Source organism: Malassezia japonica, chromosome 6 (assembly GCF_029542785.1).
Source record: "Malassezia japonica chromosome 6, complete sequence".
Lineage (NCBI taxonomy): Eukaryota > Fungi > Basidiomycota > Malasseziomycetes > Malasseziales > Malasseziaceae > Malassezia > Malassezia japonica.
Window position 1 is genome coordinate 604,601 of NC_083375.1, and position 22,650 is coordinate 627,250.

Sequence of the window (22,650 nt, forward strand, 5' to 3'; positions counted from 1 at the left end):
CGCGATTTTTTGGTCCCATGCGCCGCCGCATTTCTCGTGCATCGTGTCGCACCATGTCCGCCCCTGCGAAGAAGGCTGTGATGACGAACGAGAAGCCTCTTCCCAGCGAAAAGACGAATATTGCCGGCAAGGTCAAGACAGGCAGCTGGGAGCAGCGGCTACAGCAGCGCAAGCGCCTCGCCGAAGTCAAGCAGCGCGAGCGCGAGATGGCACAGGAGAAGGAGGACGAGGCCCAACGCAAGCGCGAGGTCCGCCGCGAGCGCGAGCGCAAGGCGCAGGAAAAGGCGCGTCTGGAGGAAATGGCTTCCAAGGTACGTTTTCAATCTAATATCAGATGAGCAGGAAAAAGGCTCTGCGCCACGCGCGCCGTATGGGCCGCACCAAGAAGGTGTCGCACTAGACTATGTATACGGATACAATGTAGAGTAGAACACGAAGATCACACTATATCGGACCGCCGCTTGGCCACCCTGCGGCGCCGCGGATCCGGCGCCTCCACTTTCACCACCGCGATGGCGGGACCTGGAAAGAGCGCTGCGGTTGCGCCGTCCAAGGGCCTCGATGCGGATGCGCCCTACCTGGTTGAGTCGTATCAGAACAGCACTGGAAACGCGGGCACCGATGACCCTGTGCCCGCCTATACCTACTCTGCCGACCCCCGCGGCGCGGCGCCTGCGCAGAGGTCGTGGGACGAAGCGGCGCGCGCTAAGGCAAATCCTATCCGCCCGGCCGCGACACACAATGCTGGCCATGTGTACATTGACGTGGATGCGGAACGGCTCCAGCAGAGCGAGGGCAGCGCACCGGCATTTGCCCCTGCACCGATCAACTCAACCATCACGGGGTATGCGACGGCCCTCGGCTGGGACCTGAGCAAGCTCTGTGCGCTGACCTATATCTTTCCGCCATTTACGAGCATATTCGTGCTAATCTGGGAGACACAAAACGTACGTGGCACATCTGACGCAGGATCTTGTGCGCTTCCACGGCTATCAGTCCGCGCTGGCCAGTGCGGTGGTCGTCGGCACGTCGTTTGTGCTGCGCGTGCTCTTTGGCTGGCGGACGCTCGCGTGGCTACTTGTGCGTGCGTCGCTGATTGCGTCGTGGTACTGCGCGTACGTCGCGCACCAGTCTGCTACTGCGCTCGAGCGCGACCCCTTTCTGCCGCTTGTCGGCCCGTGGGCCGTGTCGTTTGTCGGCGACGAATAATGGATAGTCTTTATGGTGTACATCAAATCGGTGATATAAGATCTACTAAGCGGCCACAAAGAAGATCACCGCTACGGCTGTCGCGACCGCAAGGATCTTGCGTGCGTGCGACAGCGGCGAGAGAGTGTAGTCGACGTACACGAGACTGTTGAGCTTCGAGGTGCACTTCGCACGCTCGAGCACCACCGACGGGCGGCCGACCGTGTCGAGGTAACTAGGGTAGGTCACGATACGCTCCATGTCGACATCGAACGGCAGCGTGACGTCAATGTCCGACGCGCCTTCCGGCAGGACAATGCGCACCGTCGCATGGTCGATCGCGACACTGCTCGGCGCCGTCAGGAAGGGCACAGCGACGCGGTAGCGATTCGTGCCGGGCAGGCGCTTGGCCAAGCCCGCCTCGCTCATGCGCTGGTTCCAGCCGACGGTAAAGGTGTAGTTCCATCCGCCGACGATCGGGAAACGCGGCTGGAGCTCGAGGCGGCGGGGCACCGGCAGGCCCGGAGGGATAGGCGCCATGACCGACGTCGAGACGTTGCCCGTCGCATCGACATAGTACACGTCAGTCGCCGCCGGAGGCAGCATGACCGGCACCGAGTGGATCTGGCTCGCGACCTCGACGGTGGGGTTCGACCACATGTTGATCATGTGCGAGGCACGGTTGAAGTGTCCCTTGAGCTTCGCACCGTCGTTGCGCATCCAGATCGTGTCGGAGGTCGCCATGTTGTCGCCCCAGTGACTGATCTCGACGTGGCGGTTAAAGTCCACAAACGAGATCACCGGGCGACTGTACTCGTAGTGCACGCGGCCCTGCGGGATTGGAGCGGAGCCGGCGTGCGCAGGGACGTTGGTGTAGGGGCCGTAGGTAATCGACTGGCCGGACTGCCTCGCCTTGTCCTTGGGCTCGTACGACAGCACGTTGGGGAACGGCGGCTTGACAATCACCTCGCCCGACGCCGTCTCGTACGGCGTACGCAGCCCCACATCACCGGTCCACACGAGGAACTGGCGCTCGGCCTGGCCGACGGACTTGGGCAGGGGCTCAGGCTCGTGCGCAACAGCGCCAAAAACGCGCAGGCGCAGCTGCTTGGCCTGATCGACAAATTTGCGAGGGATCATCGCAGCGTACACTACCGTCTGGGGGTCGCTCTCGAGCAGCTCGGCGCGCTCGACGTTCACACGGACGCTCTCCTTTTTGTTCGCCGAGGCGCTAACCGAGCCACGGATATAGGACAGGCCCTTGTCCTCTGCCTGCGACAGGTACACCAGAAGGGGCACATCGTCCTGCGTCGCAAACTCGGGCTCATCGCCGGTCGCCGTGGCGGTAATGTCCCAGTGCAGCTGCACGAGCGAGCCGCCGAGCTCGACCGTCTTGACGAGCGACTTTTGCGTCCAGCCAATAGCCGCAGAAGTATACTGAACGAGTGTGCAAAGTAGCAGCACCGCCAGGAATGCGAAGCTCGCACTTCCTGGCACACCAGAGCGAGACGCGCGCATGTCGCTCAACGTGGTCCTTCGCTTCGCACGGGCAGCGCCGACGCAGCCGGCTTCGTGGCGGGGTATTTTGCAATTAAATCGAGTGATCGGTACGACGCGCCGTCGTCCGCACACTCCACCGCGATGGCCGCAACGAACGAAACGAAGCCAAACGCTGCCGACGCCAAGGACGCACAGAAGCCGCAGGGCGCCGAGAAGCCCAGCGTGCCTGCGCTCGGTGCGTTGGACGAGGATGACGAGTTTGAGGAGTTCGAGACGGCGGGTACGTGCGATAGGCTTACCCAGACTGGCCCGAGTCCGAGACGGTGGTCCCTGGCACGCAGTCGAACGGCTCTGCTACGGCAGGCGCTGCATCGATTGCGCTCGATATGAGCGGATCGGCCCGGTCGGGTGGCGACCACCTCTGGGAGGACAACTGGGACGACGACGATATTGAGGACGACTTTAGCAATGCGCTTCGGTACGTTTTTTATTCATGCTAATCCAGTGCCGAGCTCGCCAAGTCGAACGCGCCCGAGGCAATGGCGACATAGACGCTCTGAACGCGTCGACCCTGTTTGCAGTACTATACCATGAATCTGCCGCACTAGACGGGGATTTGTCTGTCTTGCGCGCGTGTGTAGGAAATAGCTTTTCGTTTGCATGCGCACGCTTGTCTTCCAAGCTGGTGCCGCACTTGCCGCGCCGCACCCTCAGCGTGCCCTAGCTTCGCCATCGCCATCGGCCCCACGGCGTCGGTCACGTGCGCCGAACACATCGGGCGCGCGCAGCGACGTTTGTCGTTGTCGACATGGCAGCGGAGCGCGAAAGTGCAGACGCTGTCGCTGCGGCGGACACGCATCTTTCGGAGTACGAAGCGGGCAACAATGCGGACTCGGAGGTTCGCTATGCCGATGGCGAGGATGCGGAGCTCGAGGCGATGAAGCAGCGTGTGGCTGAGATGGAAGCCGAGGCCGCGAAGCTGCGCGAGATGAACGATGCCACAGAGCAGGGCCTTGGTGGCGCTGGTGGCGCATTCCCCACGGAAGAAGAAAAGCTGGAGATTGACGGGCGCAGTGTATATGTTGGCAATGTACGTCCCTTGGCTCACGCAGGTCGATTATGGCGCAACGCCCGAGGAAATCCAGCAGCATTTCCAGAGCTGTGGCACAATCAACCGTGTCACGATCCTCTGCGACAAGTTCACCGGTCACCCTAAAGGTTTTGCCTACGTGGAATTTGCCGACCCCTCGTTTGTGGAAAACGCGTCGGTGCTGAACGAGTCGCTCTTCCGCGGCCGCCTGCTCAAGGTGACGCCGAAGCGGACCAACGTGCCCGGCCTCTCGGCGCGCGGTCGCGGCCGTGGCCGTGGCTCGCGCGGCCGTGGCCGCGGTGGTTTCCGTGCGCGTGGCTCGTGGCGTGGCCGTGGCCGCTATTAGAACGTAATGTGCCATAGATGCAAGCTTGGAGCGCTACGGGAGCGAAAAGTCAAAACTCGGCGCAGTGGCACACGAGAAAAAGGTATTAATGCCGTCGAAAGAGGGGAGCCATGAAAGGAGCGAGGCCGGGGCGAAGTATGCATGTTGGCTGGACGGGGATGGCATCTTGGGAATCTGGATCGGCGTAGGTGCCGTTTGCTGCCGGATCTCGTCAATAATGGCCTGCGCACGGACTCGGCCAAGCTGCTGTGCCGTGGCAGAGGGCGTAGGCGGCGCACGCGGTGGCGCGTCGTCCTTTGGCGCCTGCGACTTGGCCATCGCCTGGTTGTCGTCCGCCGGCCCTTCCGCCGGCCCTTCCGCCGGTCCGTCGAGCGTCCACTGAAGCTCCTGAGTGAGCTGCTTGTCGTCGAGCCACCCATTACGCTCGGCAAGCTTCCAGAGCATCTTGACCGACTCCATTAACGAGTAGAGCGCCTCGTGGTCGCCGCCGACCTTGGCGACCTCGGCTGGGACAGGCGCCGGCGTGAGGTCGTCCGTGTGCAGGCTGTTTTCGTGGAGCGGCGCGCCCGCGCCGTCGGTGAGCTCGGCAATCTGCTTGCGGAGCTCGTCGATCTCGTCCTCCATCTTTCCGTGCTTGTTCGCGCGGCTTCGCGAGCTGCGGTACGACTCTCCGACAATGAGTGACGCGGCGACGAGAAAGAGGAACCCCTCGGAAATAGCATTCGCACCGTTGGTAATGGCCTGCGTAAGAAATTAGACGTACCTTGGCGTCGTTCAGAGGCCGGATCTTGATCAGGTCCGAGCCTGGCATGAGGTTCGCACGGAGCCGTGTCTCGCTGCGGTGGATATACTGCGCGAGTCCGATGCAAATCTGGGTCAGTGCCGTAGCGTACCTTGCGGAACGACTCATGCTGCACCGCACTCTGCTTCAACTGCGTCGCTATGGGCTTCGCAAGCGTCTTGATCGCAAGCGTCACAAGCTTCGTCGTGGCCATTCTAGCTGGAGGGAAAAGGCCCGCCTCCACACGGTGGCGTCGCACGGATGCAAAAGATGCGAAAGAGCAACGTTTATGCTATCGGCTATAACACATCATCCCGACCATTCGATGGTCTTCAAGTCAATACCGTCCTGGACCATCTCCCACAGCGGGCTAAGCTCGCGCAGGCGGTTGACGACCGCCACGATCTTGTCGCACACAAAGTCGATCTCCTCCTCGGTGGTGAAGCGGCCAATACCGAAGCGTAGCGACGAGTGCGCGTTGGCATCGTCGAGGCCGAGCGCACGCAGGACGTACGACGGCTCGAGCGAAGCAGAGGTGCAAGCCGAGCCCGACGACAGACAAATGTCCTTGAGGGCCATCAGGAGCGACTCGCCCTCAATGTACTGGAACGTGAGGTTGTTGCAGCCGGGGTAGCCCTCGGGGTCGCCGTTCAAAAGCACCATCTCGACGCGCGACATGATATTGTCGCGCAGGCGCTTCGAGAGGGCGGAAATGTGCGCATGGTCGTACTGTAGGTTAGTATCTCTGCCCAGAGCACTGCCTGCCGATCTCAAGTTCCCTGCAGTAGCTGGCCCTCACTCATCGATGCAAAGCACCATCGTGTGAAAGACGTGCACTGCATAGGTCGCACAAGCGCCACATGGGCCTCGCGCACCTGCGCAGCGCACGTAGCATGCACTAGGGGGGCCTGTGCCGTTTCATCTTTGACCGGCAGGCAATGAAAAATACGTACCGCCATCTCGTTCTTGGCGAGGCGCGCGGCTTCACCAAAGCCCACAACCAAGGGAGTCGCGAGCGTACCGCTGCGCAGACCACGCTCCTGGCCACCACCGCTGATCAGCGGCTCCAGACGGACACGCGGGCGACGGCGCACAAAGCAGGCGCCGATGCCCTTGGGGCCGTACAGCTTGTGGCTCGACATGGACATCAGGTCGATCCCGGCCTCGTTCACGTCGATCGGGATCTTGCCGAGGGCCTGCGCGGCGTCGGTGTGGAAGAAGGGCTTGGGCGTACCCTTGCCCAGCTCCTTGGCGAGGTCGTGGCCGTAGGTCTTGAGCATCTGGCCAATCTCCTTGATGGGCTGAATCACACCGATCTCGTTGTTGACGGTCATGATCGACACCACCGCGGTCGTAGGACGCAGCGCCTGCTTGAGCTGGTCCAGGTCCACCTGGCCGTTCTCCTGCACCGGCAGGTAGGTCACCTCGAATCCCTCCTCCTGGAGGGCACGGCACGAGTCAAGCACACACTTGTGCTCCGTCTGCGTCGTGATAATGTGGTTCTTCTTCGAATGGTAAAAGTGCGCCACACCCTTGAGCGACATGTTGTTCGACTCGGTGGCACCCGACGTGAAGATGACCTCTTTGGGGTCCGCCGCAATCAAGTCGGCAATGTGCTTGCGCGCCGACTCGGTAGCGGACTCCGACTCCCAGCCATAGGCGTGCGTGCGCGAATGGGGGTTGCCGTACTGGTCCATGTAGAACGGCATCATGGCGTCCAGCACACGGGGGTCGACCGGCGTGGTGGACTGCGCATCGAGGTAGATGGGGCGCTCAGCAGGACGCAGCTTGTCCTCAGTCTCAAGTACACGACTGAAGATCTCCTCGTTGGTCACAGGGAGGGCGTCGCCATCGGCGTCGGCATTCGCCACACGACCGCCACTGCGCTTGCCGCGCTCCTCTTCGAGGATCGTCGCCATAGGCGACTGCGCAGTCGCAGTCACATAGCAGCGGGGGGCACTAGCCACACTCGTGGCAAGCGCCTGGCGGTATGCAGGGCGGGCCGCAGACACGCCCCTACGAAGTGCACTCACAATCATGGTCGCACGTCGAAAATCCACTCTCGTCGCAGCGGCGATTTCGGCCGAAAATCGCCGCGGCGGAGCTCCACGCGGAGAATGCCCAGGCAGGCCTACAACGTCTAGCTAGAATACAGCGCGGGTGCTAAAACGTCTCGGTCTCGTCCAGCGGCTCGGCCTCGTCGGCAACATCCGGGAGCTCGAAACCCTCTTCGGTTTGGTACAGCACGCCCTGGATCTGCTTGAGCGTGTCCGACTCGGCGGCATCAGGCGCCTCGGCGCCTTCGCCCGCCTCTTCGAGCGCCCGCGCGAGCTCGGCCAGGCGCTCCTGTACCAGAATTTCCACGTCACGTAGTTTCCCAAAGTAAAAGTCGCGCTCGCGCTCGAGGCTGTCGACGCTCACCTTCATCTCGTCGATCTCGGCGGTGAGCTGGTTGATGGTCTCGTTCGAAAGAGCCGAGGCAGAGGGGGCACGCGACGGCGCGCCGCCACGCGCGACCGACATGCGCCGCGCCGCGGGGTTCGTGGTCGACGCAGGGCGCTGCACCGGTGCCGTACTCTGGCGGGGCGCCGCAGGCTGGCGGGGGACGGGGGGAACCGTGCTCTGGCGCGACGCCGTGTTGACGCGGCCGCCGACACTCGGGCGAGGGCCCATACTGGGGCGCGCGCCGCCGACACTCGGGCGGGGGCCGACGCTGGGACGCGGCCGGCCGGCGGCCGATCCCGCACGCGACGGCGCCGCAGCGCGACGCTCCTCGGCCTCGTATCCGTCACCTGCGTAGTTCATGTCCCAGAACTTCTTGAGCCACTGCAGGAACTCGAGGTTGTCCTGCATCTTGCAGCGCACGAGGCGCTCCACAGGAATCGGCTTGTCGATGCGGTTGCGCTGGAACACGGTCTGCAGGATCTTGTAGTTGGCCGTCGACTCGTACTCGTGTTTGGCCGCAAAGTTAATCCTCGACATGGGCACGTTGCCTGCGTTAGTCACAGCACCTACCGTAGATGGAGTCAATCACCTGCGCATACGCGGCGCCTGAATCAGTATAAGAACGTACCATTACCACACTGCTCCACCTTGGTGTAGTTCAGCGCGAGGAGCTCATTGATCCACCCAATTAACTCGGTACGGGAGGCGGCCATCTTGGAGCGTCGTGACCAAGGCACAGCGACAATACCAACACCCCCGCGCGTTATCACGTGGAAAGCACGTGGCTATGACGGCACGCTATAGAGCCAGATCGGCGTGGTGCGCGCGGCGGCGGCGGGCGCGGCGCTAGCGGTTTCCGTGCCGCTGTATGCAAGCAGCAGCTTGGAGGGGTGCCAGGCCACCGAGTTGATCGTGGCACTGACGGGAATCTGGTGCGCGACGCGCCCAGACGCCATCGACATGAGGTGCACCTCGGCGTCCTCGCCGCCGGCCGCGAGCCACTCGCCGTCGTAGGAAAAGTCGAGGCTGCGTGCGGGGAACTTGAGCGAAGAGTAGACTTGCAGCGACTCCCACTCGGCCGCGTCCCACACGGCAATGGTGCTGTCCGCAGCACCGGTCGCGACGACGCGCGACGTAGGGTCCCATTGGATACAAAAGATAGCAGCAGGGTGCACAGGGCGTACCAGCGCGCACTCCCAGTCGGGGTGCATGCCTTCGCGGGGTGTAATCGTCGGCGCAGGCGCGCCGTCGCGCGGCACACGCAGAAAGCTGATGCTACCACTGCCCATCGGTAGCAGCAACAGCGACCCATCCGGCGCCCACGCCAGCTCGTTGATCTCCTCGCGATTCACAGAGCCATCCTTGATAGTTTGTGCCAGCGCACCGCGCTCGGCGTCAATTAACACGACCGTCTCGCTCTTGTCGCCCGCAGCGAGCTGCCTGCCATCCGGGCTGTAGGCCAGGTTGATATTGCTCCCGGGTGTGTGGATGACGTGCGCCGCGGCAGGTGCGCGCAGGTCCCACAGCCGCACCGTCTTGTCAGTGCTGCCGGTGGCGAGCAGTTCGGGGTGGGCAGGGTTGCACGCGATCGCCGAAATCTGGTCCGTATGCCCAGCAAGCTCTTTGGTCGTCCGCACATCCGTCTGCGTTAGATGCCACACGTACACTCCGCTCGGGATTCCACACGCGCGCAATCCGGTCATGCCCGCCGCTCACGAGCGCGTCGCCATTCGCGCTCCATGCCAGCGCACGGATGCCAAGGCGGTGGCCGCCGCGCAGCTCTTTAGGCTGTGTCGCACTTGAAAAGTGGGGGTACTGCGTTAGACAAGATACATACCGACAGGCCGCGGCGCGTAAAGAACCACGCATCGCTTGGCGCGTCCTCCAACGCCCCGACCGAACGCGGCACACTCTCCGCGGTCGTCGCCATAACGAAGACCTCCACTCGGCCGATCACCTCCGCGTCACGATGAGCACGGTACTGGTGACGGGTGGATCCGGCTATGTCGGCATCCATGTGATTGTGCGGCTGCTTCAAGAAGGCCACAAGGTGCGCACGACCGTGCGCAAGCTTTCGCGAGCAGACGACGTGCGCGCGATGCTGAAAGAGGCCAAGGTCGAGCCTGGGGACGCATTGACCTTTTTCGAGGCCGAACTGATGTCTGACCAAGGCTGGAAAGAGGCGGTAGAGGGCTGCGACTATGTGATGCATGTGGCCTCGCCGTTCCCCCTGACGCAGCCCAAGGACGAGAACGAGCTGATTGTGCCTGCGCGCGAAGGCGCGCTCCGTGTGCTCCGTATGGCGCGCGACGCCCACGTCAAGCGCGTCGTCCTCACGTCGTCGTTTGCCGCGGTGGGCTACGGGCAACCTGTCAAGGACATGCCGTTTACGGAAGAGGACTGGACCAATACCGAGGCGCCTGGCGTCAAGCCGTACGTCAAGTCGAAGACCATTGCCGAGCGTGCGGCTTGGGACTTTATCGAGAAAGAGGGCGGAGCGATGGAGCTTACTGTGCTCAACCCCGTCGGCATATTTGGGCCGGTGCTGGGCTCGACCATTTCGACCTCGATCGAGCCCGTGAAGCTCATGATCAACGGCATGCCTGCTGTGCCTCACATTACGTTTGGCGTGGTCGACGTACGCGATCTCGCTGACCTGCATGTGCGTGCCATGACCTCGCCTGCTGCCAAAGGCGAGCGCTTCATTGCAGTCGGCGACAATGGCGTGTCGATGATCGACGGTGCGAACGAGCTTCGCAAGCACCTGGGCGACAAAGGCCAGCGTTTGCCGCACTACGAGATCCCCGACTGGATCGTGCGTTTGCTCGGCTACGTCAGCGGACCGGCGGCGTCCGCTGCCCAGCACCTCGGGCCTGTGCGCGCGGCGAGCTCGGCCAAGGCCGAGCGCCTCTTGGGCTGGAAGTCGCGCGGATACAAAGAGTCAATTGACGACACGGCGGACAGCCTCTTCAAGTACGGTGTTGTGAATGTGTAGGTTATGTGCTTTTCCTGTTCTGTATTGGTTTCCGTTGGCCTAAGCGCATTTTTGTAGCCAGATCCACTTTATCTCCGCTTCCTGCATTTGTCTCCGATGAGCACCGTGCTTGTGACGGGAGGCTCGGGCTTCCTGGGAAGCCATGCGATTGTAAGGCTGTTGCAGGAGGGATACAAGGTCCGCACAACGATCCGGAACCTCAGTCTCGAAGAGGATGTCTGCACAATGATCCGCAATGGCGGCCAAGACCCTACCGGCGTCACTTTTATTATCGCCAACCTCGACGAAGACGCGGGCTGGAACGAGGCAGCGCAGGGGTGTCAATACGTCTGGCACATTGCCTCGCCATTCTCGCTGGTGGGTGGCGATGAGGAGTCCATGGTCCGGACGGCGCGCGACGGGACACTCCGCGTCCTGCGCGCCGCTCAGAATGCGGGGGTCAAGCGTGTGATCCTTACGTCGTCGTTTGCCGCGGTGGGCTACGGCCTGCCGTACAAAGACAAGGTCTTTACCGAGGACGACTGGACGGACCTCGACGGTCCGTACGTCATTCCTATGTTCAAGTCCAAGACACTTGCCGAGCGGGCCGCCTGGGACTTTGTCAAGCAAGGCGGTCCTGAGCTCGTGACGATCCAGCCTGTGGGCATGTTTGGCCCACTGCTCAGCTCCAAGTACTCCAACTCGTTCGGGACGTTGAAGAGCATGATTGAGGGCATGCCCGGCGTGCCGCGCATGTACCTCGGTGTCGTCGACGTGCGCGACGTGGTTGACCTGCACCTGCGTGCGATGCGCACAGACAAGGCGAATGGCCAGCGGTTCCTCGCCTCGAGCAACAGCGCAGTGCCTATGCTGGACGTCGCCAACGAGCTGCGCACGCACCTCGGCGAAGCCGGAAAGCGTGTGCCGACACGCGAGCTCCCCGACCTGCTCGTACGCTTCATGGGCTGGTTCAGCGCGCAGGCAAACCTGGCAGCCATGTACCTTGGCATTGCGCGCAATGTCAGTGCCGATAAAGCGCGCACCGAGCTGGGATGGGCGCCGCGGGCGTACCAAGACACGCTGCGCGACGCAGTCGACAGCATGCTCCGTTTCGGTGTCGTATCCCCTTCATAGTCTAGCAATACATCGCATTATATCTACTTTCGCGACTGTGCGAGCGCACGCAAGAGGTCGCGCGTATCCGCAGGCGCCTGGGGTGCGTCCGAAAGACCCGCCTCGCTCGGCTCGCGGATCCCAGCAAGAACCGTATCGAGCCGCTCCTGCGCTGCTGCCGACCCCTGCTCGCCGTCGCCGTCGACCGAGCCTAGCCCTGCAAACGACGCGGTGCCTGCCGCAGTGCGCTCCTGGAGCGCCTGCGATGCGCGTGTCGCAACTTGGCCGAGGTAAGCCTGCGCCACCTCGTCAAGCTGCGCCATCGCATGCAGCCGCATCCCAATCTTGTCCACAGAAAACTCGAGCGCGTCGAGCCGTGCGTCGGACTCGGTGCCACGCACTTGCGTCGCGGGCGTCGAGCCATTGCGCTTTGCCACCACAGCCTCCTGCAACTCGTCGACGGAACGCAGGACATCTTCGGCCAGTTCGAGCTGCTCGCGCGTCTCTGCATCGAGGTCGCTCACCGTCCAGGCAAGCTCGCGCTCGACGACGTCCTCGGGCACCTGGCCCATAAGCGCCAGCTCAATCTCGCGCGAAATACCTTGGTCCTCGTCTAGCTCATCGGCCGCACTTGCGCGGCCTTTGCGGCGCGTCTTGGGCTCGCGCACCTCGGCGTGGAGCTTGTCGAGCGCGTCGGCTTCGGTGTGGATACGGTACACGTCCTTCTCTTGCTCTTCCCATGCGGCGAGCTCGTCGCGCAGCAGCGCGAGCATGCCTTCTCGCTGCTCCGACGCCTGCTTGTTTGACTCATTGCGGGGATGCGGTTGCAGCGACTGGCCTTTCTCTCGTGACTGGTGCAGCCAACTAATGCCGATCAGCCCATCGTTCAGGTCGCGTAGGGTATCATCAATTACTTTGCGGATCATGGGCGCCGCTTCGGCAAACTTTTGGGTCTCTTGGTCCGTCAGCACGCCGGAAACGCGCGCAGGCACGTCGTCTAAAAGTGCCAGCTCTTTCTGGCGCGTGCTCGACTTGCCGGGGGGCTTGGGCATCGGCTCCTCGCCCAGTGCCTGTGCCATTGAGCGGTGCAGCGCCCAGTTTAGCAGCATCTTCATGCGAACGACCGGCGGCATCTGGTCGCTCAGGTGCCGATACAAGTGCTGGTCAGGCACACTAATATGGGGATACGCAGGCGTGCCGTCGCGCAAACTCGACATGCGACGCTGCCCTTTGATGCTCATGCTGTTTCTCCGCGAACCCGACACGGGAGGACGCGAGCGTGTGCTGGCTCGAGGCGCAGGACCCAAGCCCAAGGCTTGCGCCGAGGTGCTGGGCGGATCGCCACGCGCCGATCGCCCCAAATCGCCCGTGCGTGTGCCGCTGCTCTCTGCCACATCGCGCCGCCGCGCGCGACTCACAGGCGCATTAGTTTCGCGCGTAAATACGAGGCCGTCGACATTTTCTTCGCGGAGCGCTGCGTGAGTGGGGCGACGTACCCTTTCGTGTACCGCGGGGTTCATCTTCTTGGCCAGGGCGCCGCTTGCGTGAATCGCCGATAATTTCGATTTGCGCAGAGAACGACGTATCTGCAGAATTAGGTGGTACAGGCTCCTCGGCGCCCCGTGTGTGAGGCCGCCGGGGGCTCCGTCGCACGCCAGACATGCTACGCGCTTCCAAAAGACAACGCGTGTTTGGCGCGAACCCGTCACGTGTCACGTGATGAGAGCGCCTTGGGCAAGCGACGTCGAGGCCGCGGCAGCGCGTGTTCTGGCAAGACAGGTTGCGTGCTTCTAGAGCCAAGAGGCGAACGTAGCGCATTGTGCTGAAATGACATTCGAATTACATAGGGAAATGTATGCTACGTATCATGGCTGAGTATTTTAGCCGTCACAGATCGCCAACGATCGGCTCACGACCTCTGGCGCGACGCGAACCACGCTCGACTTGCGCTCGTCTCGCTACTGAACGCCGCGTCCGAAACTGATTTCAACATCAGCCGCATTGAACACGGGAAAATGAAAAACTCCACGATCGTCGTCGATCCGCGGAGCTCCAATCCGCGGAGGTCTCGTGAAAGGCCGAGCCGGCCGAGTCGAATAAACTACTAAAGGCCCCGCCCCGCATTCGTCGCTCCACACTTTCACACAGTATGAGCACGGTTCTTGTTACGGGTGGCACGGGCTACGTCGCCTCGCATGTCATCCTTCAACTTCTTCGCGATGGCTACCATGTTCGCACGACGGTGCGCAGCCTGACCAAATCGGATACCGTCCGCGAGATGATCAAAAAGGGCGGCGTCGAGCCCGGCGATCGCCTCACCTTTGTTCAGGCAGACCTCGAGTCGGACAGCGGCTGGAAAGATGCCACGTCCGGTGCAAAGTATGTGCTCCACGTCGCCTCGCCTTTTCCCCTTGGCGACCCCAAGGACGAGAATGAGCTGATCATTCCCGCTCGTGAGGGTACGCTCCGTGTGCTCCGCAATGCGCGCGATGCCGGCGTCAAGCGTGTGGTCGTCACCTCGTCGTTTGCTGCGATCGGTTTTGGTCATGGCCAAAAGGACATCACGATGAACGAAGAGATTTGGTCGGAGCCGTCTGGCACAGACGTCACCGCCTACATCAAGTCGAAGCTGGTCGCCGAGCAGGCTGCGTGGAACTTTATTGAGAAGGAGGGCAAGTCGATGGAGCTTGCTACGGTCAACCCGTACATGATCATGGGCCCTATCCTTGGCCCCAGTGTGGGAAGCTCGGTGGACGTCGTCAAGAAGATGATGATCGGTCTTCCCGGTGTGCCTCGCCTCTTCTTCGGCATTGTGGACGTGCGCGATCTGGCCGTGCTCGAGATCAAGGCAATGACCTCGGACGCTGCCAAGGGCCAGCGTTTCCTCGCATCGAATGACCACATGCTCTCGATGCTCGAAATTGCCAAGATTCTCAAGGAGCACCTCGGCCCGAAGGGCAAAAATGTCACGCTCTTCCAGCTTCCTGACTGGCTCGTGCGCATTACGGCGTGTTTCAACGCGGACGCCAAGTCGGCTGCCCCTTACATCGGCATCACGCGCAAGCTCGACATCAGCAAGGCTGAGCGTCTTCTCGGCTGGAAGACGCGCCCTACGGAGCAGACGCTCGCTGACACGGCCGACAGCCTAATCGACTTTGGCATTGTCAAGGTGTAATGGCCGCACGTGTACATGTTGTGATACACGATGGACTTGTCTCGATCCCATAATCTGAAAGAGAATCCTATGCACATAACCAGTCTTGCAAGATGCTTCCGAGAACATGTATTGTCTAGAAATCAAAATGCAGTGTCATGTCATTTTCCACTACGAATTCGACCTAGGCTTCCTTCTCCCAAGCGCGGTCCACGGCATATCCATCCAGGATCTGCACGATGCCAGTGGTCAGCGACTCCAGCTCTTCCAGCTCCCGAGACGAGAGACTGCGGTCGAGCTGGGCGTCATTTTGAAGTAGATTGTCAAGATTGTCCTCGCCGTCTTCCTCGTCCGAGTTCCACGAGGCAAGCGTCGTGTTGGCCGCCTGGAGCAACTCGCCACTCGGCAGATCCGCGGGCGACACAGTGGTCAGCGGCGACTCTGCCGACTTTGGCGTAGGTGCCTCGGGCTTAGTACGGCGCTTGCCGATTCCCTCCAATACGCGGAGCACGCACACATCCATGATCGACTTCAAGCGCTCCAAGTTGTCCAGTGCGTCATAGCTGCCCGTCACCGGGAGCCAGTTGTCGCACTCCAGCCCGTGGCCAAGCGCACGAGCTTCAGAAGCACCAAAGAGCATGTACGTCAGGGGATCAAGTCGCGTGCACGTCCGCAAAAAGGTCATTGCGTTCCCGCTCGAAGAGCTGGTCTGCGTCGAAGTGTTGCGAATCTTCTCCGAGAACGCAAAGATGTCCTTTTCGTTACCCGCAAGCGCAGCCTCCGGTTTGTCCTTAAAGAACTTGGCATGGCACACACTCGAAGGGTGCACGAAGCACGACTTGTCCTGGGACGTGCGGAACGACTTCTCGCCCGCGCGAATGGCAAAGTTGGGTGAATTGGCAACAGCAATCAGAGCACACAGCAGCGGCGTACTCTTCGAGTTGATGTTAAACTCGGGATCCGTCTCACGAATGCGACGACGGTACTTGGCCGTCATCGACGTCGAGCTGCGGATGACCTTGATGATGTCTGCCTTCTCCAGACTCTGGAACAGACTCTGCTTCACTTGCTGAATCTGCATCATCGTTGGACGACTGATCATGTTTGTGTTCAAGAAACGACTCGCCTGCGACGAGCTGACCTCCTGCAAACGCGTCCACTCGTAAAAGGCGTTCAGCACACACAGGGGATCGGAGCGGAACATGACAGGACAAAAACTGTCCTTAATAATGTTCGCCTCCTTCTTCAGGTGTGCCGGCGCCATGAATGGATCACGGTTGGTCAGAATGGCCGCCAGAGTCAGAACAGGATCAAGGCATCGGAAAAAGGCACCATACAGGCACATTTTCCCGATAGACACATCGAGCGGGAGCTGAAGCAGGACCTTGCCGAGCGACGTCAGCGTTTGGTGATAATCCAGTGCGCCGATGCGCTCCAAGTCCTGCATCGCTGCCTTGACACGCTCCGGTGCAGGAGGCTCGATCGCCGCTGCCAACACATCCTCGACGGACATGCCAGGGATTTCGAGGGCCTTGATATGCATTACGACGTTGCTCAAGTCGACACGCTTCATTTCCACCATCTGATTCACAGCAAGGCAGTCGTAACGCGCGCGCGACAGAACACCGTAATACTCACCGGGGCGGTGACGGCCGGCACGGCCTGCGCGCTGGTTCAGGTTGGACGTGCCAACCCAAGCAGACACTAGGCTCGACAGACGGCGTTCGGGGTCATAGCGCTTCTCCTTCACACGACCCGAGTCAATGACATATACCACGTCGGGGATGGTAATGGAAGTCTCCGCAATGTTGGTGGACAGGATAATCCTGCGAAGTTTTTCGTGACGCACAGGCTCAAAAACGGCCTGCTGGTCTTGTACAGGGACAGAAGAGTGTAGTACATGGATTTCATAGGCGTCCGAGTCATCCAGCGGCAATCCCAACAGCGGCTGTGCGCGCGTGTTGAGAAGGATTTGATGAACCGCTTTGATCTCGTCCCAGCCCGGTAGGAATACAAGCACGTGTCCGTTGTCGGAACGCGTGAGGACATCAGCAATCATTAGCGCAATCAGTGGGTACGGAAGCTCAAGGTCATCCACAGCAGGTTTTTCTTCGCCATTGGGACCCTTGACAATGCCTCCCTGTTGTACAATTTCTCGTTGAATATAATCGCGCACATTCTTTTCTTGCCACACCCAGCCGCCCTGGTTGCGCGGCAGGCTGAGCGATTGCAAATGTTCATAAGTGTCGTCCAGGTATGTTTTCTGCACGGGATAGCTCCGACCTGGGATATCCACCACTGGCGCAGGGCGGCCATTGGCCGAGAGCTCTGCAAAGTAATTTTGAAAAAGCGTAGGATCCACCGTGGCACTCATAAGTACCAACTTAATTTCCGGCTTCCCTGTCTGCTTTCGCGCCGCAAGCAGGCGCTTGATGACAACCAAGAGCAAGTCTGTTTCAACGTCGCGTTCGTGTACTTCGTCCATGACCACATGCGTAATGCCATCGAGGAACGAGGCCGTCTCTGCAGACTCTGGCTGTCCATTCATGCTCTCGCCTAGTGCCGACTGCAGTCGGCGCAAAAAGACGCCCGTGGTGCAAAAAGTGATTGAACCATTCGGCTGTGCCAATTTGTGATCGAAGCGCACTTGGTACCCGACTGATTGACCGACCGTTTCGCCACGCTCTTTTGCAACGCGCTGTGCGACACTGATGGCGGCAATACGGCGGGGCTGTGTACAGATAATGTTGCAACGTGACCCTTGTTTGCGCAAGATGTAGTCGTCCAACAGAATCTGTGGTACCTGCGTTGTCTTACCTGAACCTGTCGCAGCCATGCAGATGGTGACTTGGTTCAATTCGATTTTGACCAGCACGTCGCCCGACTTCTGCATAACAGGAAGAGATTGGCGCTGCTCGCGGATGTGCGACACGCGGTCTTCAACTTGGTACTCATTGAGAGCTTGAAGCATGCGCTCCGACTTCTCTTCGTGTTGCTTTGCAGTAAGGCGTGTAGTGTGCGTGCGGCGGTCGCGGCGCTGGGACTTGGGAGCTTCCTGTGCATGGTAGGCAGCCGTGGTCCGGGGGCGCTTTGCGTACAGTTCTGAACGGCGAATCGTGTCGTACAGAGAACGCATCTTGTCTTCGAGCTCATTCGGGACAAAGAACGAGACATGTGGTGCTTTGCCAAGCACCTGTCCAGGCTTGAACGTCGAGTTGAAGTGAACCCATGATTGACGGTCATCTGCCTCCAAGATTCGTGCAGTGTCCAGTAAAGCAGCACTTTGAGCGTTCTTTTTGTTGGTAGCAATCCCCTTTCCTAGTTCGGTGCCGCCTAGGCAAACGGTAGCCTGCCAACCTGTAGACACGCTGCGGCGGCCACGCTTATCCTTCAGTTCTGTCACTGTCACATCGGGTTTACCAAAGTGGCCAACGTGACAAACATAGTCAAGATACTCACGCGCGCGTTCCACCGACAGCGGACTTCCGTCCGACAGGTTGACACTCAGCTCACCTCCTTTCTTGGCAGTCACTGGCGTGTGCAAACCCGGTGGGGGGTTCGCGATGAAGTCGCGCTCCAAAAGCAAGAGCATGCCGTGCAGTGCTGCAGCACGCTCCGCCTCCTTCTGCGACTTTCCATCACCAACACCAACAATGCTCAGTTCTTCGTCCAGCATCACAGTGCATCGTACAATTGTGTCGCGTCGACCAGCCACATAACCCTCAACAGAGAAAAACTCGGGTGGACCGCCCAGGCGAGATTGGGTGTAGATATACAGGACATTTTTGGGATTCTCAAGCCATTGGGGTTTGGCGCGGTCCACCAGATGTGCATATTGGATTTTAATCACGTTCATTAAAAAGAGCGGATGGGGATGCGTGGGTAGCACCCGAGCAGGAGCTTTGGAACGTTGGCTGTACGGTTAGCAAACACATTCTTTCAGGGATCGTACCTTTTCTTGCCGCCACGCTTGGACGAAGTCTTTCCTCCGCTACGCTGGCCGACGCCGCTGCCGCCGCTGCTCCAGCGCGTGCCACCCAGCTTGGGGGCATCACCAGTGGGGCGAGCACGCCAGTCAGCATTGTCAGCCATTGTAGGGAGGAAAGGAAAACAAAATGGGCTCCTGGAGAGGGAGTTACGCGCAGTCGTGTAAGATGGGCCAAAAAACTGCAACAGAGAGCGATTCGAGTATACTGAAGCCACGAGGGTCCTAGCCATGCACTAGGCCGAGGCAACAGAAGTGAAAGACAATCGCGAAAGCGCCCTGGTAAAGGATCCTTGCTCCAGAGGTGGTTGTTTGCCCTGCGCAGTAGTTTTTTCCGCCGGAAGGAATCTCGCGTATCGACGAATTATCCCTAAAAGCCCCCCCCACCCACCGGTGCAAACGCTGCGCTGCCGATTACTGTAAAAAAGTGTATATTGCCTAGGAACTCTGCAGCGAATCAACGCGTGAGCATGCAGCGCTTGGGCGTACAATCCCAGCATGGGTAAAAAGGCACGTGCCAATTACGCCGAGCCCCCGGCGAGCACAGCGATATGCTTCCTAGGCCGACTAAGCGCCGCAAGGCACTCCACGATTGGGCCACGTGTTTGTGCAGGTACATGCTGCAAGATCTGCGTAAGAATAGGCACTGGGTCAGTGACGTACATCGAGCCGCTGCAAGATGGCATGAGTAGGCCTCGGCATCCATAGCAACATGCAGTCCTCAGGGTTATTAAGCATGGCCTCCGGCTCGTCTATTCCCGGAGGTAGCGGACGGGGTAACGGAATATCGTCATTAGCTCCGCCACTGGGTAGGCTAATCTGTTCATAATTGGGCCGTGCACTGGTAAAGTTGTAGCGCATGCCTTTATCCAGCTGAGTGCTCAGTTTCGATAACGAGTGCCATTGGTTATTCGCAGTATCCAAAAGTTGAGCGGGGCGATAAGCTCCCTTGTAGCGCATTTTTTGACAATTGTGAATGTAAAAGCCTAGGTGAGCACCGCCACGTACCGAGGTAATAGTACTGCAAATTAGCAAACTCGGGGATACGTTGCAGACGCTGCGCCAAAGCGATTTCGTTTAGTGCGCTAATTTTTCCGAGCTCCCAGGAAGCGTAGGCAGGATCATAGTAAAGGTAGACGCTGCTAACGCAACTGGGGAGCACATCGATTACGCCAACAGCAATGAGAGTACCGCGGTCTGTGTGAGAGGAAAAACGTACATCGATACTCCTGGTGAAAGATGCCGTACGTAATCCCGGCGTCAGTGGGCGCCTCCTGCGTCAGAGGGGCGGCACGTACCGGAAAAGGTGCGTCAACCAGGAATCGTTCCCAGCCGCTGCGCGAACTGATCTCGGATTCCGACTCTTTGTGTACGTGGGCCTGGTATTTGCGGAAAAGCGCATACTTTTCATCGGTCGAGCTCGCAGGGCGTAACGCGACCTGGATTAGGCAAAAATACGCACCTGGATACGCTCGTCTGGCAGCACATCGTACGGCGCGCCACGGTAGGGCGCCCGGTCCGTGTCCTGCTCGAGCACCATATTGAGGCGCTCCTCGACATCCCACGCATGGTCCGACGCCCACTTTCCTTTCCACTTGGCCGGCTTGGTGCGCTGGGACAGCTCCCAGTACAGGTTGTTCACCACGCGCCGCTGTGCTTTGGACGGCCGGAACTCGTCGGTGCGCAGGCTGCGTCAGAACAGTCACGTACCGGATCGTATGTAGAGGACAGCACGTACGCGCATTGTCTGGCTTGTACAGGAACGAGCCCGAGCGGCGCCAGCCGCGGTCCACAAGCTCCTGGTAGGACTCGGGCGTGAGGCGCATGGCCTATGTCAGCAGCGCGACCTACCCATACTCCAAACGAGCAGCTGGAATGGGCAGACGACCTCTTTTGCCCTTCCTTCTCACCGCAGTAGCCACACGTAGACACATTGTAGCCGACCGGCGCGACAATGCTCAGGTCGCGTCGGCTCATCGTGGAAGATTCCAAGTACACGCCTCCACGCGCACGGTCACCTCCACCTCGATGGTGCGGCCGCCGAGCCGAGGACGGTGGGCAGGGACGCGGCGCCGCCCGCCGAAAGAGGCGACCACGTCGAAGCTCTATGAGAAAGTGCTCGCGAATGATGCGCTCGAGACAAAGATCCAGAACGACATGTCGCCCTTTCCGCCGACGTACACCGAGCACGTGTCGCGCCGAGACGTCGCCGAAGACGTGTACCGTGACGGGGCGTGCGCGCTGCCGATGCTGCGCGACATTGCACTACGCGTAGCGGGAAAGCACTTTTCGACGCATATCCTCCCTACACCGGAAGTGCTTGAAGAGCTCTCTGGCGCCGCGCCCCGGCGCCCGCCGCCCCGCAAACGGCGGCGGGGCGACGAGGACGACTATACGCCTGAAGACGCCGACGAGATCGATCAGGAGCGCCGTCCAAAGGCAGCCCGCACCCTTGTAGATGCCATGGAATGGAGCGAGATGAATCGCGAGCTCCTAAAGCACATGCCGGTGACGCTCGCCGACCGCCTCTTTGAGATGGTGTGCCTGTACTCGCCCATGTCCGTCACGAAAGAGGTGCTGTCGTCCTACTTTCTTCCGCATGTCGCACCCGACAAGACCAAAAGTACGCCGGGAGCCGTGCCGCCGCTTCCTGCCGAGGCGCGCGTGCGCACACGCATCTTTTTCCCCGCATCGCTGCCGCTCTTTTCGCAGGACCACAAGACGGCGCCACTGCTGCTCGCGATGCTCGCCGGCGCACTCGCTCTGTCGCCGAGCGCACCCCGCCTCACGGCACCGATCGAGGCGGTGGAGTTGCACGGCCTCACGCGTCTGCAGAATGCGTCGTTTGTACGGCTGCTGCGTGCGCCGCCATCCAGCACCATGCCCGTGCCGTGGCAGCTGCGTCGCGTGAGCGTGCGCGGGTGCCTCGCGCTGGGCGACGCGGCGGTCGCTGCACTCGTCTATGCAAGCGGGGCAACGCTCGAGCACCTCGACCTGACTATGACGTCGGTCAGCCCCGCGGCTCTTCGGGAGATTGGGTCGCACTGCCCCAAGCTGCGTGCGCTGCGTGTCGCATGGTGCGAGAATTTTACCGAGGAGACGTTCTCCGATGCGGTGAGCGCGTGCGTCGCGCAGTGTGCGCATGCGAATCCGCCGTGCATTCCTTTCCAGAAGCTCGAGGAGGTCGACGTATCGCACACATCCGTCGGCGACATTGCCGTCGGAGGGCTGCTGCGCCTGTGCGGCCCCCAGCTGCGCTCGCTGGACGTGGGCTACACCGCGGTTGGCGAGAGCGGGAGTCTCGATGTGCTGTGTATCGGCCTCGGCCTCGGCGTGCCACGCAGCGCCGCACGGACCGCCTCGCCGCTCGAGCACATCGGACTCGCTGGTTTGTGTGTGCACAGCAGCTCGCTGCTGCACCTTGTGCGCCAGCTGCTACCACTCGACGGCGCGAGTGCGCTGCGCTCGCTCGATCTCGATGACCTCGTCGAGTACTCACGCCGGCACCAGTCCTCGCTGCAAGGGCGCATGGGCGTCTCGGGCCCCACGCTGCACGCACTGGCCGCCATGCTCGCTGCCGCCGCACAGCACCGGCCCTTTGCATGTGTGCGCCTAAAAGGCGACAAGCGGCGCGCGGCCGTGCCGGGGCACTGGGCGGTGCCGGACGCTCCGGCCGCGACGCTCGGCGATACGCTCCGCCTGCTCTTTGCGAGCTGCGAGCAGGTCGAGCTCAATGGGCTGCAGCTCCACGAGCACGATCTCGATTGCAGCATGCCACACACAGCGCCGTCAGCCGTGCACACACTCTGGCTCAACAGCACCGGACTGCGCGACGACGGCCTCGATGCGCTCACGCCGTGGACCGGGCGCCTGACTTCGCTGTACCTGGACGATACCCAAATTACCAGTACGTACTGCTACTTACTCAGCCGCGGCCCTCGACCGCCTGGTTGCATCCAATCCTCGCCTCACGCTCGTGAGCCTGTCGCAGTGCCGCGGCATTCCCGTCCGCGAGCGCCGCGCTTACTTTGTAGCCCACCGCCGCCGTAGCCAAGTGGAGTAAATTCGCCCTTT

At 60.9% G+C, this 22,650-nt stretch overlaps 15 protein-coding genes across 15 annotated transcripts; 8 read left to right on the forward strand and 7 right to left on the reverse strand.

Annotated features, from left to right (window-relative positions):
* Positions 1 to 53: 53 nt before the first annotated feature.
* Positions 54 to 400, forward strand: MJAP1_003467 (uncharacterized protein; the record flags this gene model as incomplete). The annotated part of the gene is made up of 2 exons (XM_060267395.1): positions 54 to 311; positions 335 to 400. 2 exons carry the CDS (start codon positions 54 to 56, stop codon positions 398 to 400), a joined length of 324 nt encoding a protein of 107 aa, XP_060123378.1.
* A 112-nt stretch (positions 401 to 512) lies between these two features.
* MJAP1_003468 (uncharacterized protein) lies at positions 513 to 1,209 on the forward strand (the record flags this gene model as incomplete). Its single annotated transcript, XM_060267396.1, has 2 exons — positions 513 to 947; positions 970 to 1,209. The coding sequence occupies 2 exons, from the start codon at positions 513 to 515 to the stop codon at positions 1,207 to 1,209; spliced, it is 675 nt and encodes a 224-aa protein (XP_060123379.1).
* Positions 1,210 to 1,254: 45 nt separating this feature from the next.
* On the reverse strand, positions 1,255 to 2,706 carry OST1 (dolichyl-diphosphooligosaccharide--protein glycosyltransferase subunit 1; the record flags this gene model as incomplete). Its single annotated transcript, XM_060267397.1, has 1 exon — positions 1,255 to 2,706. One exon carries the CDS (start codon positions 2,704 to 2,706, stop codon positions 1,255 to 1,257), a length of 1,452 nt encoding a protein of 483 aa, XP_060123380.1.
* A 123-nt stretch (positions 2,707 to 2,829) lies between these two features.
* On the forward strand, positions 2,830 to 3,239 carry MJAP1_003470 (uncharacterized protein; the record flags this gene model as incomplete). The annotated part of the gene is made up of 3 exons (XM_060267398.1): positions 2,830 to 2,968; positions 2,992 to 3,166; positions 3,194 to 3,239. 3 exons carry the CDS (start codon positions 2,830 to 2,832, stop codon positions 3,237 to 3,239), a joined length of 360 nt encoding a protein of 119 aa, XP_060123381.1.
* A 257-nt stretch (positions 3,240 to 3,496) lies between these two features.
* MJAP1_003471 (uncharacterized protein) lies at positions 3,497 to 4,124 on the forward strand (the record flags this gene model as incomplete). Its single annotated transcript, XM_060267399.1, has 2 exons — positions 3,497 to 3,778; positions 3,801 to 4,124. 2 exons carry the CDS (start codon positions 3,497 to 3,499, stop codon positions 4,122 to 4,124), a joined length of 606 nt encoding a protein of 201 aa, XP_060123382.1.
* Positions 4,125 to 4,157: 33 nt separating this feature from the next.
* MJAP1_003472 (uncharacterized protein) lies at positions 4,158 to 5,119 on the reverse strand (the record flags this gene model as incomplete). The annotated part of the gene is made up of 3 exons (XM_060267400.1): positions 4,158 to 4,865; positions 4,888 to 4,995; positions 5,018 to 5,119. The coding sequence occupies 3 exons, from the start codon at positions 5,117 to 5,119 to the stop codon at positions 4,158 to 4,160; spliced, it is 918 nt and encodes a 305-aa protein (XP_060123383.1).
* A 95-nt stretch (positions 5,120 to 5,214) lies between these two features.
* NFS1 (cysteine desulfurase) lies at positions 5,215 to 6,944 on the reverse strand (the record flags this gene model as incomplete). Its single annotated transcript, XM_060267401.1, has 2 exons — positions 5,215 to 5,634; positions 5,859 to 6,944. 2 exons carry the CDS (start codon positions 6,942 to 6,944, stop codon positions 5,215 to 5,217), a joined length of 1,506 nt encoding a protein of 501 aa, XP_060123384.1.
* Positions 6,945 to 7,068: 124 nt separating this feature from the next.
* BIM1 (microtubule integrity protein mal3) lies at positions 7,069 to 8,063 on the reverse strand (the record flags this gene model as incomplete). The annotated part of the gene is made up of 3 exons (XM_060267402.1): positions 7,069 to 7,898; positions 7,921 to 7,956; positions 7,979 to 8,063. 3 exons carry the CDS (start codon positions 8,061 to 8,063, stop codon positions 7,069 to 7,071), a joined length of 951 nt encoding a protein of 316 aa, XP_060123385.1.
* A 72-nt stretch (positions 8,064 to 8,135) lies between these two features.
* MJAP1_003475 (uncharacterized protein) lies at positions 8,136 to 9,280 on the reverse strand (the record flags this gene model as incomplete). Its single annotated transcript, XM_060267403.1, has 3 exons — positions 8,136 to 8,993; positions 9,016 to 9,165; positions 9,188 to 9,280. The coding sequence occupies 3 exons, from the start codon at positions 9,278 to 9,280 to the stop codon at positions 8,136 to 8,138; spliced, it is 1,101 nt and encodes a 366-aa protein (XP_060123386.1).
* Positions 9,281 to 9,319: 39 nt separating this feature from the next.
* On the forward strand, positions 9,320 to 10,345 carry MJAP1_003476 (uncharacterized protein; the record flags this gene model as incomplete). Its single annotated transcript, XM_060267404.1, has 1 exon — positions 9,320 to 10,345. The coding sequence occupies one exon, from the start codon at positions 9,320 to 9,322 to the stop codon at positions 10,343 to 10,345; it is 1,026 nt and encodes a 341-aa protein (XP_060123387.1).
* Positions 10,346 to 10,441: 96 nt separating this feature from the next.
* Positions 10,442 to 11,458, forward strand: MJAP1_003477 (uncharacterized protein; the record flags this gene model as incomplete). The annotated part of the gene is made up of 1 exon (XM_060267405.1): positions 10,442 to 11,458. One exon carries the CDS (start codon positions 10,442 to 10,444, stop codon positions 11,456 to 11,458), a length of 1,017 nt encoding a protein of 338 aa, XP_060123388.1.
* A 23-nt stretch (positions 11,459 to 11,481) lies between these two features.
* MJAP1_003478 (uncharacterized protein) lies at positions 11,482 to 12,678 on the reverse strand (the record flags this gene model as incomplete). Its single annotated transcript, XM_060267406.1, has 1 exon — positions 11,482 to 12,678. The coding sequence occupies one exon, from the start codon at positions 12,676 to 12,678 to the stop codon at positions 11,482 to 11,484; it is 1,197 nt and encodes a 398-aa protein (XP_060123389.1).
* Positions 12,679 to 13,586: 908 nt separating this feature from the next.
* Positions 13,587 to 14,612, forward strand: MJAP1_003479 (uncharacterized protein; the record flags this gene model as incomplete). The annotated part of the gene is made up of 1 exon (XM_060267407.1): positions 13,587 to 14,612. The coding sequence occupies one exon, from the start codon at positions 13,587 to 13,589 to the stop codon at positions 14,610 to 14,612; it is 1,026 nt and encodes a 341-aa protein (XP_060123390.1).
* Positions 14,613 to 14,775: 163 nt separating this feature from the next.
* Positions 14,776 to 18,267, reverse strand: MJAP1_003480 (RNA helicase; the record flags this gene model as incomplete). Its single annotated transcript, XM_060267408.1, has 2 exons — positions 14,776 to 17,784; positions 18,034 to 18,267. The coding sequence occupies 2 exons, from the start codon at positions 18,265 to 18,267 to the stop codon at positions 14,776 to 14,778; spliced, it is 3,243 nt and encodes a 1,080-aa protein (XP_060123391.1).
* Positions 18,268 to 20,604: 2,337 nt separating this feature from the next.
* MJAP1_003481 (uncharacterized protein) lies at positions 20,605 to 22,639 on the forward strand (the record flags this gene model as incomplete). The annotated part of the gene is made up of 2 exons (XM_060267409.1): positions 20,605 to 22,483; positions 22,506 to 22,639. The coding sequence occupies 2 exons, from the start codon at positions 20,605 to 20,607 to the stop codon at positions 22,637 to 22,639; spliced, it is 2,013 nt and encodes a 670-aa protein (XP_060123392.1).
* Between the last annotated feature and the right edge of the window lie 11 nt (positions 22,640 to 22,650).